This window comes from Glycine soja, chromosome 2 (assembly GCF_004193775.1).
Source record: "Glycine soja cultivar W05 chromosome 2, ASM419377v2, whole genome shotgun sequence".
NCBI classification, from domain to species: domain Eukaryota; kingdom Viridiplantae; phylum Streptophyta; class Magnoliopsida; order Fabales; family Fabaceae; genus Glycine; species Glycine soja.
The window spans coordinates 15,104,453-15,126,062 of NC_041003.1; the positions used below are offsets into that span (position 1 = coordinate 15,104,453).

The 21,610-nt window shown below is 35.1% G+C and overlaps 2 protein-coding genes across 2 annotated transcripts; both read left to right on the forward strand.

Annotated features, from left to right (window-relative positions):
- Nucleotides 1-282: 282 nt before the first annotated feature.
- LOC114373086 lies at nucleotides 283-702 on the forward strand. Its single transcript, XM_028330632.1, has one exon. The coding sequence runs from the start codon at nucleotides 283-285 to the stop codon at nucleotides 700-702; it is 420 nt and encodes a 139-aa protein (XP_028186433.1).
- Nucleotides 703-18,739: 18,037 nt separating this feature from the next.
- Nucleotides 18,740-19,566, forward strand: LOC114390012 (transcription repressor OFP16-like). Its single transcript, XM_028350705.1, has one exon. The coding sequence runs from the start codon at nucleotides 18,836-18,838 to the stop codon at nucleotides 19,448-19,450; it is 615 nt and encodes a 204-aa protein (XP_028206506.1). The 5' UTR covers nucleotides 18,740-18,835; the 3' UTR covers nucleotides 19,451-19,566.
- The last annotated feature ends 2,044 nt before the right edge of the window (nucleotides 19,567-21,610 follow it).

Consider the following 21,610-nt stretch of genomic DNA (forward strand, 5'->3'; position numbering starts at 1 on the left):
TATTCCTTTCCTTTGGCCTAAAAAGCCTTTTCACGATTCCTGCGGGCAAAGAAAGCAAAAGCAGTTTAATAAAAACCCTTCCTCGTTCATAGACCATCCTCTTCAAGGGTAGTTTCGTCAAACCAAATTCACGTCAAGCCCCTATATATATTCCCATCGAGTAACAACCAATAAATAAATCCACAAATTACAACAATATCACATTTCCCTCTCTAACCATATTTACAACATCCAAACAGGGACTTAAAATTACTAGAATTGGAGTTATTAAGCTATCACAGCATGTTCGCGAAGAAACGCTCCCAGCACGGCGGCGTCGTTTCATCGATGCCGAGCTCGAACGCGAAGAAGCTATTGAGACTGCCGCACGTGTTCGCGAAAATACTAGAGCTTCCTTTTCCCTCAGACGACGACGTTTTGGTGGAGGAAACGCCGCAGTTTTTTCGCTTCGTGGCGTCGTGCAACGCCGGTGGTGTGCGAGCTCTGGCCATCGAGATTCTTCCGGGGATAACAAAAATCGTCATCAAGAGAATGGACGGTGGTGACGTGGCGGTGGCGGGTCGGCATCAGCAGGTTCCTTCAGGATTTGGTCTGTGGCGGTTCCGCCTTCCGCCGGGGACGCAGCCGGAGATGGTCACCGCCGTGAGCATCGGCGGGAAGCTGGTGGTGACGGTGCCCAAGATCAAGAGCAGAGCAAACTGATTCCATCTCCAACTCCAACCATACGTGGAATATAAGAGAGGCGTGTGCTTTGGAAAGTAGCGTTTGTAGATAAACAATGTATTGCATATCGCATATGTGATATGTGGCCTCTTTAGATGTTCGCTTTTTTCTCCAATAAAACCACGATTACATCCCACGTGCCCTGTTTATTTGGCTATGGTGGGTCAATTATCAACTTATTTCCTGTTTCTTTTTTAATTTTACTGCTGAGCTTTGCAGTTTAATTATGGTAAATAATTAAATATTATTTTCTTTCTTTCTAATCATAAGATTATTTTTTAATTTTTAAATATTTTTTTTACATCTTCTTACTTAATTATTCTCTTTTTAAATATTAATGAAAAATAATTAAGTGAATATATAAAGATAAAAAAAGATAATTCTAAAATGATAATATAAATAATTTTTATATTTAATATGATTAATTAAATTAATTATTTTTCTAAAAAAAGATTATAATTAAATAGGTAGGGATTAGTAAATATTTTCTTGATTAATTGGTAAATTGATTGTGATCTTTGGCTGCCGTTGTTGTATGCAGAAGCTTGCACTTTGCGGAATGAATGCATTTGAAGATCAAATAATGCGGCTATTGTTTGTGATGAGTGCTAGTCTTTTTTCTTTTTCCAAGAGGTGTCACATTGCATATCTAAATCGTCAGATGCTCTTACCAGTAGTATATAGTACCGTGCATGATAAACAGTAATTAAGAAAATCGTTGATTCATGCATTAAGTTTATTTGCAACAGAGAATAATGATATTTCAACATTTATTATCAATATTTTTTTTTCTCTATTTTTTTATCATAATATATTATTTGTTATACATATATATTTTTTCTTTATCTCTCTAAATGTTAATTAGCATTTAGGATGCTCAAATATATTTTTCCTTTGCAATAAACCTAGTGCTGATCAGCTTTATTGCTTTGCTGCCAGGTTAATTAATTGGTTGGTATCGTGTGCGTGGTGCAAAATAGTGTGTAGAGAACCAGATTTTTTTTTTTTTTTGACTTCAAAATACTTATATCATTTCATTAATCAAAGAATAAAGACTATGATAAAATGGAGCTGCCCTAAGAAGCTCATGAGTTACTCCATTAGTCTGTGTTCTTATAAAAACACCTGTAAAAGTTAGATTCTGGCTTAAAATCATTCTGCAACTTTGAAGGATGGTCCCAAACTCGGACCTGTCTGCAACAATCTTGTTATCAGTATCCATAATGCAACATTTTGCACTCCCAGTGAGTCCAGAAGCTGCAATGCCGAGAAGAGGATGTAGAGAACGAGAATGTTCACTTCGTTTTCATAATCACCCAAGTGGGCCTAGTCAGACATGGATAGTCAATTATATTTGGATATTATTTCTGGTGTACAATTCTAATTCCAATCACTTTTTTCTCGGAATCAGTCAAGTACGGTCAAGTAAGAGAATATAGTTAGATGAAAATCAAGAATGGCGAGTACCTATTTTTGGGAGAAAAATGTTATTTATATATCGTTTTCCATGCATTCTTTAGACTATTGTATCTAGTAGTGAGGTTGCGTCCTAACGGAACCCACTGATCTCTCAAAGTGACCAATCAATGTTAGAATAACAGCTGAAAGATATGGTTAATTTCATTTAGGACTCGTTATTTTATTTTTTAAACATTTATTGATATGAAGTATTTATTAATTTAGTTGATAATTAATTTTTATCGAGAATTTTGACAGATCATTTTTAATATTTTTTTTTCTAATCATTTTTTCATGTATCAAACTTGAATTCAAAACTTTATTTAAGAAGATTGGATCAGTGTTACTTAGAATCAACATTTTTTTGGTATTTAGAACTCATTAGGTGTGAGTAAAATAATTTTTTATGGAGAAAACTATTTTATATAAAAAAATTAAAAAAAATCTCTGAAACATATTTTCTTGTCTTTTCTCATGACATTACTTATTTCATTTGTTATTCTCTCTAAATTTTTTTCTTCTTATATATCTCTATTTTTTCCCCTCAGTATATTTCACAATGGAGTATATGTTTACATTTTTTTTTTCGTATTTATTTATGAGACGTTGGTCACTACGTACATTTCTTTTTCTGTTGAGCTAATCGATTCCCATAAGCATAGTCTATATTATATTATTATTTGTCACATTATTTCTTTTTGGCACATGTGGAATCGAACCTCAATTATATTCTAAATATATTTCGTAACAATGATATATATGGCTAGAGGTATGAAAGAAATGGCTTCAACGTGGGCGCATACTAAAAGTTATGTGGGCGGTGCGATCCCCCACCTGTGCCTAAAATTGAAATTGAACACTTCTGACTTCATTTTATGGAGTATATTGGAAACTGAAACTATTCATAGTGATGAAGCTACGTTTCCCTCTTTTCTTCTTTTACAGAACGACATTCCATTGTGGAACCACTTAGTTATATAATATAGAGTACAAACTACAAAGATAAAATCTCCAAAATGCTATAACGTCAAATCCATTTTATTTTTATTCGTCGGGTTATCAATTATGTTTATAATTTCCTAGTGCTTGTAATACTAAAGTTTTTTTTATTCGTGATATGACTTATTAAAAATTAGAGTCTAATCTCTTATAAAGTTGAAATTCACTTACCAACGCGCTTTCCGGTAAAAAAGACTAAAAATAAATGGACATGTTATTTATCAATTATATTACAAAGTGCTTGTTTCTTATAAAAAGACTAGAGATAAACGAACATGCTATTTTTTAACTGTATCATAACATGCTGATTTGTCAATAAAAATAGTACTCGATCATTTTCTAACTAAATAAAAAGGCATATAAATGAACAATATAAAAGATATGAGCCTGTTGTATATTAATCTCGTCAAGCTTTAGCACTGTAAGCATTCTGCATACCTTGTAACCTCTTGTATAAATTAAAGATATATAAGTATATTGTTATAAACTCACTTTTTTATTGTTGCCTTATTGTTTAGATTGTTAAGTGAGTGAATGAATGAAAGAAAAGGACTAGTGACAGAAATCGTGGGAAGAAATTCCTATTAGCTAGTAGTTTTCCCGTAAAAGTTTTCGTACCATCCAGTATCTATTATTGTGAATAATTTCTTTTTAACTTATATGAAGAAAATATTAATCTGTTAAGTTAAAATAGAATTCTGATTTTCTTCTAATTTTTTATTTCAATCAGATAGTTTATGTTTCAAAAAAATTTACTTTGACTTTTTAAAAGTGTATATCTCTTATATTAAATAGATTCTTAGTATTTGCTCTAATGAATTGATCTCTTAGAGACTCAAATTTTATTTTAGCATATATTTATATCTTAAAAAGTAAAATGTATCTGTCAAAATTTCCGTGCTATGCTCAGGAAAAGTTTAAGGTGGAATTAATACCCACACCTGGAAAAGAAAGAAACAATGTTAATGTTATGGTATATTCACAATTTATTACCTGCTGCGAAGGCAAAGGGGTGGAATACCCACTTGTATTGGTTATATACAGCAGTACTTTACATTTTCTTCCTTGTAACATAACTCACCAATCGGTGCCGGTGAAGGTGCAGTGAAAAAGAAAAATGATAAGTGCAATGTATATGCGTAGCTCTAGAACTAGCCAGTTCCATAAATTTCATGTTCTTCATACATTCTTAGACATATACATGTGTCATGCTCATGCTCATGCTCATGCTCATGCACCTAGGTGTTCTTAAACGACACCTGTAACACAAAGCACCGAATGCCGACAACAGTAAATTCCCCTCTCTCATTTCTTCTGTACTCTGCTACCCGACCATCTACAATTGTATATAAATTCCAAGTCGCAAATCCAATGCCAAAAAAACACACATCAATTAAACACCATGAGCCAGGAAAAGCCAGAGAGACCTCAAGCGGAGAAAGACCCCATCAAATACGGCGACGAGAGAAGATGCAGAAGGAGTGATTGGAGCTGAGCTTAGGAACAACTTGGACATGAGAACAACCCCTGGTGGGGTCGCTGCATCCATCAAACAGCTATGTTTCTTAATATATTAAATAATACTACCTCTTATTTTTATTGCTATCTTATAATATAATCAAGTTTTCGTTATCTTCCTTTGATCTCTTTTGCTTATTTCAACGAAAACAATGCAAATCCTGCTGGAGTTTTAATCATTGTACATATTAAGTGGTAAGTTTTCATGTGATAGCTAAGTAAAGTCTATGGCTTTGTGCATGCAATACGTGCAGGAAAAGGGGGTGATGCATGAAGATCTCAAGTTTCCATCCAGTATAGTTAAGTAGTACCACACCCTGTGCTGAGGCATCCATGGCGATAGTGTTTATATATATGTATGTTGCAGCTTTTAAATGTTTAAACAAATAAATCAAGCCACTGAGTTTGACTTGTAAAACTACTATAGTCTTGGTGCATGCCACTTTCGTTTTGTGTGTCAATTTTCTGTTTTTGTACTTTGTTTTATTAATGTGGTTATATTATTATGTTTTCTTTCTATGTACTTGGATCATCGATCGCACTTAATATTGTTGCTTTTAATGGCTACTTCATATCGGATCTGCATGGAGCATAGTCGGGAATCAGAAAGGATGAATGGGGCCATTGACCAGAGTCATGTTAACGTGAGCCCTATATCATATCGTGGGCGCCGGAATAAAACGAAGTACTCAATTCTTGAATTGTGTACAAATCTCGGCACGAAAATAGGTTCCAAGATTGAATCGGATGAAATTATTTCCGAAGTACAAAACCGAAGCCTAACTCGTACAATTTTTTTACAGTAATTTATTTTTATAAATCTTTATTGGGAAATTTATAAACAAGTCAGAATATTATCTGACACTTTATATGAGTTGAAGTTGATCTTTATTGGGAAATTTATAAACAAGTCAGAAATTTACTTTAAAGAGTAATTTAATTTTTTTTTAAAAATAAAAAATTATCAAAAAAGATATTGCTTCCTTTTTAAAAGAGAAGTAACAGAAAGCAAGGGAATTAAAGATCAGAGAAATATTTTTTTTAAAACATGTCCCTAAAATGAATTTGATAAAACGAAAACCAAAGTTGGTTTTTTTTCCTCATAATTTTTGTGTAGATTACTAACCTACTTCAACTAAAAGTAGGTGCAAATATATTAGAGTTTTTTGTATTTAGATATATCAATTACATATAAATATAATCAGATTAAGTATTAGAATGGCTCTAAATGAACATTAGAAGAGAAATGAAGATTAAAAAAAGAGTACATTTAGACATTTACATCATAATTCAATAAAAAGTAAACATAAAAATATCAATAGACAATCACCATCATGAATTTTACAAAGTCTAGAGATATATCTATAGCTTCTCCAAGAGACGCACAACAATTATGATCAGAAGTGATGTTGAAATCTTGGATCATTATGGATTGACTATGATTCTCTTTGTGGTTGTGTTGATTATCATAATTGTGATGAATGTTGATGAAGTATAGAATCTTGAGATCTTCGTAAAATCATGCAATCTCTAAGTCTTGGATTGATATGGTCGTCCTTAAACTTGGTACTGATCTAAATCTGACTATGAGAGAGGTTAAGATCTAGATAAATTTTTTCCGTCAGTGACTGTCATATCTCAGGAAATACAATCGTTGTAATTTTCGACTTCAGCAATAACATAATGTTGTTGCCTCTAGTGATGCTTATGATGTGCGTGACAGACGTTTGAAGTCAGATAGAGATATGGTGGTTTCGCGAATCGGTATAGCTAGCTTTTTGTGAAAAAATAAATTAGCATTTGAGTATGCCAATTTGTACTAGTTCATCAGCATATACACTTTGTGATGAAATAAATAGCCTATGCATCCAATTAGCAAAAATAGAAAGAAAATATATATATTATCTGGTAAATGCATGACAGGCAGAGAGACAGATGATCAGCCCAAGACATCGCAAGCTATTCTTATCTAACTTACTTCATATATATGATCTGACACTGACATACCCACGTTGAGTATGGTCTAAGTGGGACACCGTGAATATAAACATAGAAACTCAAGTGAAATCAAAGTAATATTAATTTTGCTAATCTAATAGTTAGGCTGAGAATTTGCGGAAGAAACGAAATTAAACAAAGTCAACGTGACTAGCTACTGCCTAATTAATCTATATGCAAAGACACCCTGTGTCCTCCATATTTTCGTTCTTGGAAATGTTATATATCTTCCGGTATCTTGATAATCAAATTAATTTTCAAAATCCTAGTGTTAATTTATAATTTTGGTCTTAAAGCCAGACAACAGAGGCAGAGAGATGCTAGCTAGCTAGCACGGAGCAAGTACATATATATGCATGCTTGATCACGTTTTTACACAACTAAATGATTCTTTTCCACCAGTTTGGAGCATGCGCAATAGAGCACTATTGGTGCAGGACTAGTTGCCCAGTGTGGACAAATTAAATTAAGTTCGCATGCAATATATACTATATGTTACAAGTTTACAGCTCATTCTTTAGTGTGTGTACATATATATATATATAATATGTCATGTGATCAATCTTAACATATATGTATGTGAATGAGTAACACTGGCCAAGACTCTTATCACCCCAACTCCTCAACAAAATAATATAATTTTAGTGCTAAAAGAGGAGTTAGATATTAATTTAGTATGATATCATCTATTTTTTTTTAGTATATTCGTTAGTACATTTATCATTATTCAATGAATTTGCTATATGTCACACTAAAAGCTTGATTTTTTTTTCTTAAATATGTTTTTGGTTTCGGTAAGTTAATTTTTTTTTTTTTTTGGTTTCTATAAGTTTATTTTTTTTTAAAATTTTAATCCATGTAAATTTGTGTTTTCTTTAAATTTTAGTCTTAATAAAAATATTTTGCTCAATTTTAATTTCTGTAAAATTGAAAAAATGTTAACTTACATAGACTAAAATTAAATAATAAAATTACAAGATCAAAAATAAAAAAACGTTAACGTACAAAAAACAAAATATATTTAAATCTTTTTTATTTAGGGAATTTTAATTTATAAATTCATGATATAATAAAGAATGTATTGCTGCATGAATTTATATATATAATGAACTGTTTGACCTAAGAAAACTCTTCTCAGAACCCTCAAGCACCTAGCAGAGAGAAGAACTAAATGAATAATGTTAGCGGTTACGGTGGTTAGAAGGAGGGATACGAGATGAACGTGAACCAGAACACGAGGGAATGTCCCCTTATTCGAGAAAAGGGAAGAAACTCCTGAACCTAACGGAATAAGCTTTTTTTCATATATCCTTCTTATTACACGATGAAAGGTATTTATAGCCAATTATTGGCATCGTACTGCAACTGCTCAACAGAATGAGCTTAACCGTCTAACAGAAAAGGAGGCATGTGCACTATTCCTAACTCCCACGAAGATTGCTACACGTGGGTTAACAAACTCTACACGTGACTAGTGGGATAATCCTTCCACGTGGTAATCCCGCAAGTGTGCAGGTCTAACCCTAGCTCGTGTTGGTCGCGCTGAACCTGACGGAGTGGAACTCGACTCATCTTCCTTGTGAGTTTCCTCAGCTTCCTCTTGGGTTTCTTCATGTATGATGCTAACAATACCCTCCGCTCCGAAAGCCACCTTGTCCTCAAGGTGATAGGTTTCACGGAGCTCCGGCCATGATTCCCATGAAGTATTTTCAGGGGGTTCACCAGCCCATTGTGTAAGGACCAATGGAAAGCCGGTGGAAGGGTCGAGTTTGTGATCAAGAAAACACAGTGGTTTACGTAGAGGGCGCTAGTTTTGGAATAGGAGAGGGAAAGGATCGTGATCAACTGGAGGTGGACCATGATGAGGGCGGAGAAGTGAGCAGTGGAAGACCGGGTGAATGCGTGACTCCGATGGAAGTTGTAGGCGGTACACGACAGCTCCGATGCGGTCCAGAATCCGAAAAGGTCCGAAAAAACGCTTGGATAGTTTCGGATGGGGTTGACCTGCGACGGAGCTCTGACGACCTGGGCGGAGCTTCACGTATACCCATTGCCCTACCTCAAAGGATACATCGGTCCGTTTAGCGTCAGCGTGGGACTTCATTATCTCCTGGGCTTTTAATAGTCGTCGTTGCAACTGGGTGTGCATTTCCTGGCGTGTGGCAAGCAAGGAATCTGCAGCTTCATTGTTTGTCATCCCTGGAACGTAGTCGAGCACCGTCGGAGGAGGTTTCCCGTACGTAATTTCGAACGGGGTTAGGCCAGAGCTGGAGTGCAACGAGGTATTGTAGCTCCATTCTGCTAAAGCCAGATAACGAACCCAGGCCGCAGGTTGGGAGTGGACGAAGCAACGAAGGTATTGTTCAAGCACACGATTCATCACCTCGGTCTGTCCATCGGACTGAGGGTGATAAGCTGTGCTTAATCTTAGTCGCGTTCCGCTAAGTCGAAATAACTCCTTCCAAAAAGAGCTTAAGAATATGGGATCACGGTCGGACACAATACTCCTCAGAAACCCATGCAATTTGCAGACGAGCTCCAGGAATAAGGTGGCCACTCGAAACGCGGTGAAACCGGAGGCCAAGGCTCCCAAGTGCACCCCCTTAGAATAGCGATCAACGACGACGAGAATGACGGTAAACCCATTGGAAGGAGGCAAATGTGTGATGAAGTCCATTGAAAGGTCTTCCCACACCCCCGTTGGTGGTGGCAGTGGCTGTAGCAAACCGGAGGGACGCCGTGTGATGCTCTTAACTTGCTGACAAGTTGAGCATTCCTTGACAAACCGTTTAACTTCTTGTTTGAGAGTGACCCAGAAGAAGTTGGATGCAACGCGATGAGTGGTCTTTGCTATGCCCAGGTGACCCCCTAATGGAGTCGCGTGATACTCCATCAACAAGCTTGGGATGCAAGGATTATCGTTATTCAGCCATATACGTCCCTTATATAGTATCAAGCCATTGCGGAGGGAATGATCAGGGTATTGAGAAGGGTCTGTCTGAATGGAAGCGACCAGTGTCTTGAAGTCAGGGGAGGCCTCCAAGGACTGACGGACTTCAATCATGAAGTCTAGACGGGGTGCCGAGAGGATCATTAGTTGTCCTACCGGAGGAGGTAGCCTGGAAAGTGTATCAACGACAATGTTGGAAGCACCTGGCTTGTACTGGATTGTATATTCGTACCCTAGCAACTTGGCAAGATAATAATGTTGCTCCGGGGTCTGGATGGTTTGCGTCATCAGTTCCCGGAGGCTTTTGTGATCGGTGAGTATAATAAATGGTCGTCCCAATAGATACTGCCTCCACTTGCGAACGGCAGCGACAATAGCGTGAAGCTCTCGGATATAGGTGGAAGAATGCATGAGTTTAGGGCCAAGGCATTTGCTAAAATAGGCTAAGGGATGGCCCTTTTGTTGCAACACGGCCCCGATAGCAATACCGGAGGCATCAGTCTCGAGAATGAAGGGTGCCAAGAAATCGGGTAGGGCGAGTACCGGAGCCGAGACCAGTGCTGACTTGAGTGTATCGAAAGCGGTCTGGGCCTCGGGGGACCATGAAAAGGCGTCTTTGCACAGCAAGCTCGTTAGGGGGGCAGCAATGGATGCATAACCCTTAACAAATTTCCGGTAAAAACCGGTGAGGCCTAAAAAGGATCGTAATGCCCTTACTGATGTTGGAGGTGGTCAATTGGTGATGGCCTGGATTTTAGATGGCTCCGGTGCAACTCCCTTGCCGGAAACTATATGGCCGAGGTAGTCAATGCTCTCCTGCGCGAACAGACATTTGGAATGCTTGAGGTAGAACTGACCTTGTAGTAGTGTATTGAAGATGAGCTCCAAGTGTTCGAGGTGTGTTTGCAGAGAGTCGTTGTACACAAGAATATCATCAAAAAACACGGTGGCAAAACGGCGCAAGTAAGGTTGCAAGAGTTGGTTCATGGCAGATTGGAACGTGGATGGAGCGTTGCATAGCCCGAAGGGCATCACCAGATATTCAAAGTGACCATGATGAGTCCGAAATGCGGTTTTCTGGACGTCCTCGTCATGCATAAGAATTTGATGGAACCCCTGCCGGAGGTCCAATTTGGAAAACCACGAGGCATGGCCCAGCTCATCTAACAGTTCTTCAATGGTTGGGATGGGAAAACGGTCACGAATCGTGACTGAATTAAGCGCGCGGAAGTCGACGCATAGACGCCAAGTCCCATCCTTCTTCTTGACAAGGAGTACCGGAGAAGAATAGGGACTGGTACTAGGGCGAATTAGACCAGCTGAAAGGAGGTCTGATACCTGTTTCTCTATCTCATTTTTCTGGAAATGAGGATAGCGGTAGGGTCGGACATTGATAGGCGCGGAGGAAGGGTTCAAGGGAATACGATGGACTACGGAGTGTGGTGGTGGGAGTTGTGATGGAGGTTGGAAGAGGTGATGATATCGTAGAAGCAGGGATGCAACGGAAGGGATGGAGTGTTGGGCTGGGGGCGGGTCGGTTTTGTTATCGGGTATCAAGCTTAAGTGGAAAAATGCTAAGGCTAAACCCGTCTGGATCAGGCGTCTAAGTTGGGCCGCAGAAGCTGGCTCTGGCCCAAGGGTAACGTCCGCCTTAAGTGAAATGTCGTGGCCCAAATGGTGAAAATTCATAATGAAGGTGGTGTAGTCAGTAGTCACGGGCCCAAGCTTCTTTAACCAGTCAATGCCCAAAACGGCGTCGGCACCACTGATCTCAAGAAGATGGAAGTTGGCGATGAAGGAGTGTCCCTGGATAGTTACCGGAACGTCAGGACAGGTTTGATCACAAGTCAAGGTTGAGCCATTTCCGACTAGGACGTGAAGAGGATGAGTGGCCTAAGTCGGGAGTCGAAGAAATTGTGCGATTCGGGGTTGGAGGAAATTGTGGGTGCTCCCACTATCGATGAGAAGGGTCAGTCGTGCGTTCTTGATCACGCCAAAGATCCGAAAGGTTTCCGAGGGTGGTAGCCCGGAGAGCGCGTGTAAGCTAATATGAGAGGAGGCGTTATTTGATGAGAGTTCCGGTGGATCAGGAACAGTAGTGACTGGTTCTTCCTCGAATCCAAGCTCAATAGACGTCGGCGCTGGTGGTTCATCAGCTATAAGGCCATTTTTCGTCACAATTATAACATAGCCCCTTCTCCCGGCGAAACGCCATCTCTTCCTGCGTACGACGCACGTAGGGAGGTTTCGATTTGCTAACGGGGTCGGCACTGTGATTTGTGGATGATAATGACGGGGTGTAATTGCGATGTGGTGGAGCGCGCTTCTCGCGGAGCTTCTCTTCTTGTAGCTTAGCTAAAGCTGTGGCCTGCAAGAGAGAGATAGGTTGTAGTGCAAGGACTTCGCGTCGGATATCAGGATTTAAACCTGAGATGAAACAACTCAGGAGGAATGGAGGAGGGAGGCCTATTACGCGATTCGCTAATCGTTCGAATTCGGTCAGATATTCATTTACCGTGCCGCGTTTCATCAATTTGAACAGTGCACCTTTTGGATCATCGTAAAACGTAGGCGCAAATCGAGATTCTAGGGCTTCGAGGAAGGTGTTCCAAGACGTGATGAGGCCGTTACTATGCATCCATTGGTACCAACTTAAGGTGGCGCCGTCGAGGTACAGAGAGGCCACAGTGATTCTGTCCTCTTCCGGAGTGTTTTGATATTGGAAGAGTTGAGTGATCTTAAAGATCCACCCGAGCGGATCGCGGCCATCAAAGCGAGGTATATCAAGCTTAACGTTGTTACGCTGATGGTGCTGGTTAGCTGCAGAAGTAGTGGTGTGTTGGCCGGAGTCATGAAGACGGAGGTGTTCGAGGATGGAATCGACCTTAGTGGAGAGGTCGACGTAGCGTTCATTGATGGAAGCTTGGCTATTCGTAAGACGTGCGATGGCGTCTTCAAGACGGTCGGTGGTCATCTTCCTGGTTCCGTGCTCAGCCATGGCAATGGCGGCGCCGGCAGGTCGGACCAATTGTTAGCGGTTACGGTGGTTAGAAGGAGGGATACGAGATGAACGTGAACCCGAACGCGAGGGAATGTCCCCTTATTTGAGAAAAGGGAAGAAACTCCTGAACCTAACGGAATAAGCTTTTTTTCATATATCCTTCTTATTACACGATGAAAGGTATTTATAGCCAATTATTGGCATCGTACTACAACTGCTCAACAGAATGAGCTTAACCGTCTAACAGAAAAGGAGGCATGTGCACTATTCCTAACTCCCACAAAGATTGCTACACGTGGGTTAACAAACTCTACACGTGACTAGTGGGATAATCCTTCCACGTGGTAATCCCGCAAGTGTGCAGGTCTAACCCTAGCTCGTGTTGGTCGCGCTGAACCTGACGGAGTGGAACTCGACTCATCTTCCTTGTGAGTTTCCTCAGCTTCCTCTTGGGTTTCTTCATGTATGATGCTAACAAATAAGGTAACTTTTTGTGAGAGAATAGCATCGTGCTTAATTATAAGCCTAGAAATAAATAAATAAAATTAAGACAAAGGATAAGCAATTGACATATAACTTTTTTCGGTTGTTGGCGGTGCATGTGTTAAGGGAGCCAATAAGTCTAATTAATTAAGAGTGCGTTTTGATAAAGAATTTTACTTAAGGAAAGTAATTTATCAAACAATTTGAATTTATGTAATTTAGAATTTATTGTTTAGATGTTTTTTATAAAGAATTTAAAATTTTGGAATTTTAAAATAGAATTTTAAACAATTAAAAATCTGGAATTTCGATTTCCTTCTAAGTGAGAAATTTAAATTCTCTTTTTACCATTTTGAGAAAGAGCTTCTAAAATATCGATCGAGTATCAGCATAGAGGAACACGTATAACTAACACACCAATCATATTTTCTCTTCTTTTCATTCATTTCTTTCATCCTCATAATTTTATTTTATTTTTATCTAAACACAAATTTTTGAAAATAAAAAAATTTCAATTGAAATATTTAAAATTCTTAAAATTTAAAATTTCTTAATAATTTTAAATTTCTCCATCCAAACACACTCTAAATGAAATATGAGACGTTATATAAGAATTTTTTATAATGTAATATGTACTGGGAAAAAAGCATGGGAAACTCATAATAATTTGAAGGACAGATTTGCGCAAAACTAAATATTCGAATTCAAACATATGCCGTTTATCTACCGATCGATCAGCTGGTGGCTAGTGTTATAACACTCATAAATGGAAGATTTGGATTCTTCTTTTTTCTATATCTCTCCGCTCACATGAAACTCCCTTTTATCAATGTTTTTTTTTTTAATGGCTAGCTTTATTTGTGGTTAATTAAGTAATGATCAAGTTTTAAGTTATAAGCTAGCTAAAAACTTATAAACTAAAGTTAAAAAATTAAAAATTAACTGAAAATTTATAAATTAATTGATTTAATTAAAAGTGTTTGATAATATCAATTAATAAATATACGTAAAAGAATAAATTTAATATTTTTGCATATGAATTTATTTGGTAAGAATAATTTGAATGTATATGTCTCTTACTTACATGATATAAAACTAATCATATATATTTAAAATTTTGTTTAAATTAGATCATATGATTAAAAAAACATAAAAATAATTTAATAATTAATTTTAAAGTTGATAAATTCAAATTTTTAATTTTAAGGAACAGTATAATGATGACAATTGACGAATTAATTATTGTATATATATAAGAATGATAAATTAGATAAGAGAAGTTTTCCAAATATAAAAAGTTAAGAAAATTTTTAAATTAAATAAAATGATAAAATAAAATTTCAAATAAAATAATAATGATAAAATTCAAAACAAAAAAACTAATAACTTTTAAGCTGACTTATTTTTTATATGAAACTTCAAATAACTTATCAAAAATAAGTTCATTGAAATAACTTATAAAAAATAAACTTTTGTATCAAACAAACTGATAAACTAGTCATATGAGTTTATAAATTCCTCAAGACCCTTACCAACCATAGTCTAACTTTTAAGTTAATATATTTTCCATAAATTATTTTAAGTTTATCAAAATCAAAATAAGCTAGTAAAATAAAATTGTATAATCTCCTCAACACCCTTACCAAATATAATGATTCGAGATTCTCTTATAAAAATTCTTACTCATCCGCTCGAATGATATTGTCAAGTTAAGTAACTTCACTTAGTTTTAAGAATCAAAATAAGCTAGCAACTGCGTAATATCTTGAAAACATTGCACCAATAATTTCTATTTTACAAGATAAATAATTTGTGAACTTTGATAATGAAATTAAATAAAAATAAATAAATTGAGATGAAAATTTTAAATTAAAATAAAATATAAAAGTATAGGTGTGGCATCATTTTACTATTTTTTTTTTTTTCTGCAAACGAAGGGAGTGATAAGCTATTTACGGGACATAGCATTCCAGCTGTGTAACAACTAGAATGAAAATGGCATTAGGTTCTGGACTGAAACTGAAGCAAGATATTTCGTCTATTAACTGAATTCTAAGCTAAATACTAGCAGTTAAACCTAACCCCCATGTGCTTCATGGAAGCTTGTGATTGTAAGGTTGGTTGGACCATCCTTGTTTATAGCTTCCACACCACATCATATATAGAGTCTACACATAAAGGCTAAAGCCTGGAAGTGAGAGAAAATTTAGGTTCAAAGTTATATATATTTATCTCTATTCAGGATTTCAGGTTTTCTTTTTGTGAATATATTTTTTACATATTCAATTTTTGATACGTACAATGAAGAGCGCATTGTTGGTGTGTGGTGTCTGTTAGAAGCAAATATGCCAAGTTGAAGAGCGTTTTGTTGGTTGAATTGTTGACTGATGAGACCATACATATGCATCATCCTCTAAAAGGAACAAGACGTTAATTTGGTGTTAGAAGTTTGCTCCTTGGCCTTTTGCTTTTCCTTGTTATTGAGCAGGACGCACGTTTTGATTCAGTGGCTTCTGAGAAGCTCTGCTGCTACATCCAGTCCAGTAAACACAGTGTCACGTACGTGAATTATATGGAATTATTAAAGTAGGGACCACTCTTATCTTATCTGACACCAAATTCACACCATTGTCATTCCAACATGACAAATTAAATCATAATTAACGGATTTGCTACCATGCAATGTTAAGTTATGTGTTTTCTTTTCCGTTAAAATATGTTTTTTTATTTCTAATAAATATTTAAATTTTTTATTTATTTTTTAATAATTTCTTTTTTCATTGAGTTCTTATTGAAATAATAATTTTCATTTTGTTTCTTCACATTTTTTTTTTAATTTCTGATCAATTTATGTTTATTTTTTGATAAATGTTTCCTTTATTATTATTAATTTATTTCAAAAGGACTAATAATGAATAAATAATTTATCAGAAAATAAATATAAAATTTGCTAGTTTAGATGAACTAAAAAAAGTGTCAAAAGATCAAAAATCTTTTTTTATCAAGGAGTAAAAATGAAAATAAAAATTATTAAAAAATAAATATATAATTCAAATATTTATTAGGATCACAAACATATTTTAATCTTATTATTATTTTAAAAATGATTTTTATATTGTGAAAAGTTTCATGAATCCATAAAAGGAATTTAAAACCACATGAGTGATCAATCATAAAAGCATGAATAGTAGAGTTAAGCAATCAATAATAAGAACACTTGAAGTGAAAATGAAAACCAATGATTACAGCAAGTTCAACTATTAATTATTTAGGTTCCTTGATCCCCTAACTACAATTCTCATAATTTAAGAACAAGAAAACAAAAGAGAAGATATCACCATATTTGTTGCCATGGTAATGAATTAGTAGTGCACTAAAAATTGGTTCCACGATCATATATTACAACTGAGAGAGAATCTCCTCGGGAAAAGTGTGAATATGTCTCGTCATCTAGTTAAGAAATACAAACTTTTTATAGTTGCTGCATTGCTATGGGGGTCTTTTGATGTCCAAATACTAACTTTTGAGTGTTCAAACCTGGATTCTTATGTAAATTTGTAAATAAAATGTAGGTTAAATTAGTATTTTGATTGTGTAATTTATTATTTAGGTTTAATTTGATTTTTAATTTTTTTTAGTTCAATTTAATTTTTTAATTTTTTTTAAAGTCATTTAATTTAATCTTTTCATCTAATTTATAAGAAATTACATTGTCACAGTTTAAAATCGTCAAAAAATATATTTTTTTTTAAAAAAAATTAATTTTAAAAATTAGAAAACTAAATTAAAAAAAAACTAAAAATCAAATTAAATTAGTTTTAAAAATTAAAAGATGAAATTAAACTCAAAAAAATTAGAAAATTAAATTCAACCTAAATAATAAATTAAAGTAACAAAATACTAATTTAACCTAAAATATAATGCTTCTTGGTTGTCTTTTAAACGTTGAGTTATAGATGTTCAAACGCACACTTGACAAGAAGAGGAATTCTAACTTTTCTGGCTAATGTTCAAACATTTGGTACTTAGAGATTCAAAATTTGCACTATTCAGAAAATAAGATCACCTTAGCCAAGCTAATTAACATTCAAACATTGAGGCTTAATTGTCTAGATAACTCCTTTCTCCACTTTGAGGCCAGCATTCTAACCGCTAACTTCCTCTGTTTTAATGCTTTCTTTTGTTTTATACTTTCTTGAGTCAATCCTATGCACATAATATCTTAACATGAATTAACCTATAAATCTACAAAGACTATCAGCATGTTTGGATTTTTATCCACACAATTCAAGCGTGGAACACAAAAATAATTTCTAGTTGCTTTTGGTGCATCTTAATATAAAAATTTGATCAAACATAGATCATGGATGTTAATCCAAACACACATTATCCAATTCATTACAAAGGTCCACAAATTCTAAATTATTTTTAAAAATGCAATTAAACATATTTACAAAGTATTTCTATACTTTTCGGGTGTATGACTATGTATTCTTTTTTTTTATCAGCTAAAGAAATTTATATATGGATGATGACATGTTCTCCTAAAATGGGTTTTTACTAGCCTAAACCGTCTACCCACATAATAAATCAAGCTATTTGTCTCAAATTATTTGTTACTTGAGACACGTTGGGATGAGAGTGGGACCGAATGTGAGACAAGCCTTTATTGTAGTATCTTGCATGAATAATGAAGTGATAGCCATCCGATACATCACTTTCCTGTGTGGTGATTTTATAGAAGATCTGTGCATGAAATGGACCAACCCATGAGTAATATTGTCTTATACTATTTGGAATCCTTCTTTTTTTTAATGATTTTATCTCGGCACTGGTATTCACGATCCCGTTTGTATCCGTTAAACAATTAAATACCACTCTCAGGCTTATTATTGGTTTGTGCCTTGCTTTTGTTTGATACCTCTTTAGTCCTTATCGTTTCCCATGTGCACCTTGCTTTCATCTCAAACCAAGCTATACACTGAAAACCCGGATGATTTCTGCGTTTGGCTATACTAGTCTTTTTAATTTACACGCTCCTGTCAACTCATTCTAATTTTTTCATGTATTAATATCTTGTTTCACCTTTTATATATATATAGGGATTTGTAATATACTCATCTTTATTATTTTAGTATAAATACATTATAAAGTTACTCAATGATGTATTTTAAGATATTTTCTTATTATAAATTGCTAAGGTAAGCATCCATACTTTTTAATATGATAATTATATTAACAAACTACACAAGGATAAATTTTAAGATAATCTCTAATTATAACTTGCAAAAACATTCTTATTAAAAATTAAGAAGTATGAATGCTATCAAATCATATATATATTATGAGAATGGATCAAATTATATTAATATAACTTTAATAATTATTATACTATTTTTATAATTTGATATAAAATATAATTTTTATTCATCCAATCATTGAATTATATTTATATATTATCAAGATTATAATCAATAATTTTAGATTAATATAAAATTTTATCTTTTATGTAAAATAAGGAATAATTCTTAAAAAAATATTCTTGGAGTAAGCAGATTCTTAATCTTCTTAATATATATATTCTCTTGGATCTTGGTAACACACAACTACTCCTATATAATAATAGATATGTATAGTAATCATACCGCAAAAAGAGCTTCTTGGCATCTTCACTATTTTCCTTGACTTGTGGCTTTTTCATTAATATGCCAAGCACAAGAAATCTGAAGCACCTGAACATGTGTTGTTCAAATTCAGCTACTCCTGAATATGAATCTCCTCCATTGAGCCCCATAACTATTTCCTCAAATCACAATATCACTACTCCTTCTTCAATTATGATAAAGAACTTCAACTCTATCTATGACCACTCTTTCAGTTCCACGACCACCTTCTTTGAACCCGAACCCGAACCCGAACCCGCTGATTTCGCCACCGCCTTCGCCTCCCAACGCTTCTTCTTCTCCTCCCCCGGTCTCTCCAATTCCCTAGTTGAATACAACAATACCAACAAAAGTACTACTCAACACTTACCACCATTGTTGAGAGAAGATAGTGGTGATGTTGATGAGAAGAAGAAGAAGAAGGTGTTGTTCAAGGGGAGCGTGGCGGTGGCGACGTACTCGCCGGACCCTTACGTGGATTTCCGGCGGTCGATGCAGGAGATGGTGGAGGCGCGGCCGGAGCTGATGGACGTGAAGTCCAATTGGAACGTCCTTCACGAGCTTCTTCTATGCTATCTTGCGCTGAATCCAAAGAGCACTCACAAGTTCATTCTTGGAGCCTTCGCTGATCTCCTCGTTAGCCTCATGTCATTCTAGTAGTGTTGGATCTTCTTCAATTTTGAGATGTAAATTCAAAATAATGAAACATGTGATGCTAGTGCCAGATAACCATTGTTTCATATTAATTAATCTCCCACTTTGTTACTCACTCATTTTTGGTTTCTTTGCTTTCAGAGTGGGGAACCTCTCTATACTCATACTTGGTCCCCTCCATGCATTCATTCGCTCTCCTCCTTAATTAATCTTTATCCATCAACTTTCCATTTTCTTGTATTATATAATATCATCAACTTAATTTCCATGCTAATGAAAAAAGTTATACTATCAATTAATTAAAAATCATGATTAAATGTTTTTCACCTTTAACCACCAATTAAAATTTATGTATGATTGTCGTTATCTTAAAAATCAATCAACTTATCGACAAGTTATATACATTATTTTCTCCATCATAATATACAATAAATACTTGTTTTATGTTTTGGACAAAGAGATTTTGAGGGTCTTGGGTCACCCTTAATCATGGGGAACATCAATTCGTATATCACTGAGCTTATGCCCTCTGACCATCTTATTAACATGGCCGTTTGAAAATACATCAATGTATGAATGAGTAAGTTTGGGGTGTTCCATACTGCATTCGCATTTTAATTAATCATCCAAAGGAAAGAGCAAAAACTAGTCTCCCCTGCATGTTGCAGAGGAGCAGAAGACTAGTTTTTGAGCTGTGGCATGAGACTGGGTCATTGAACCTATCAATGAATGCTTTATTAGCCTTTTATTTTATGTCAAATATATATCCCAATCCCAGTTAAGCTTAACCAAGGTTATATATTATATGCAGGACAGTGGAAAATTCAGATGGATCATAAAAGATTCTGACATTCTGTGCATACCTATGACTATGATCTCTTCTTCTTAGTTCTTATCATATAGTTTAACTCCTCGTAGTCTTTGTTAAAACGAAATTAACTTGTCAAAGTTGGCTACTAAATACCATGTGCGCGCGCGCGTGTTACATTGATTATTTAATTGATAATTATAATATTGATTGAGTTTTATACATTAATTACTTACTGTTGTTGGGCAGTGACAAGTTCATAGTATCTATAAACAATTACAACTCGTTATTTAATCCTTGTTTGATTGAGCAGAATCGATGCATCCAGACAATGAGTGACTCAGAAAGGGCCAAATGCAAAATCAGTAAAATAAGAATTGGCAAACAGACAGAATCAAGGAATCACAAATTTGTGGCCCCTTTTCATTTTTTTTAATTTATGGATTCTTTTGTTTTATAATGGGATGACTGGGGAATGGGGATAAGCCACGCTGAAGATTCACTCAGTGAAATTTTTTGTTTTTGTTTTTTGGTATTATCCTTTTCTCTTTATATTAAGATATAGTTCATGAACTGAACTGAGTGCGAAAAAATCACTATAGATGCTGAATTTCCTGTGAAGCCAGGGGCAGAGAATAAGAAATAATAAAAGTAATATTTTATTTTATTTTGGTCTAGGAGACTGAGACCAACGATATTTAAAAAGTGGTCATTTTTTGTCTGTAATTTCCGTATTTAAATGCTACAGTACACATTTGATTTATTCCGATTGAACTCAGATTCCTTGATTAAGTTCTCTTACTAATTAAGTTACAGACTATGCAATTAAAAAAAAAGTGATACTTTGTCTCAATGACTTTTGTGATTTTGATTTCAATTCAAATTTTAGGAAACACACGATAGTATTTATTGGTATGTTTAAAAATTTATTGAGAATACACAAGCTTTTTAGAAGGTGTTATTATTTGTTATATACTGTATACCTTGTGTGTTTTCAATTTGTGTATTTTCTTTTTAAAAGGCATACAATATATAACAAATTCTGCCAATCCCAGTTACTGGCTATTTCGCACTCTGCTTTTACATTAATGGCAACAAACTCAAATAATAATAGAGTAATGAGTTTATTTCTTTAAGCAAGAAAAAAAAAATCTAACCCCCAACAATTTACATTATATTGTGTCAATCTAACCCAAAAACAAGTTAAACAAAAGGCAATTTAGCTCCATTATATATGAACTGCACCGCCTAAAAGAGGAAAAGAAAAAAGGCAAGAATTATAACAAAGCCTTGGGGGAGCAATAAAATACCTGATCCTCATGTGTTCTTCCCCTCTGCCTAACAATAAATGGAGC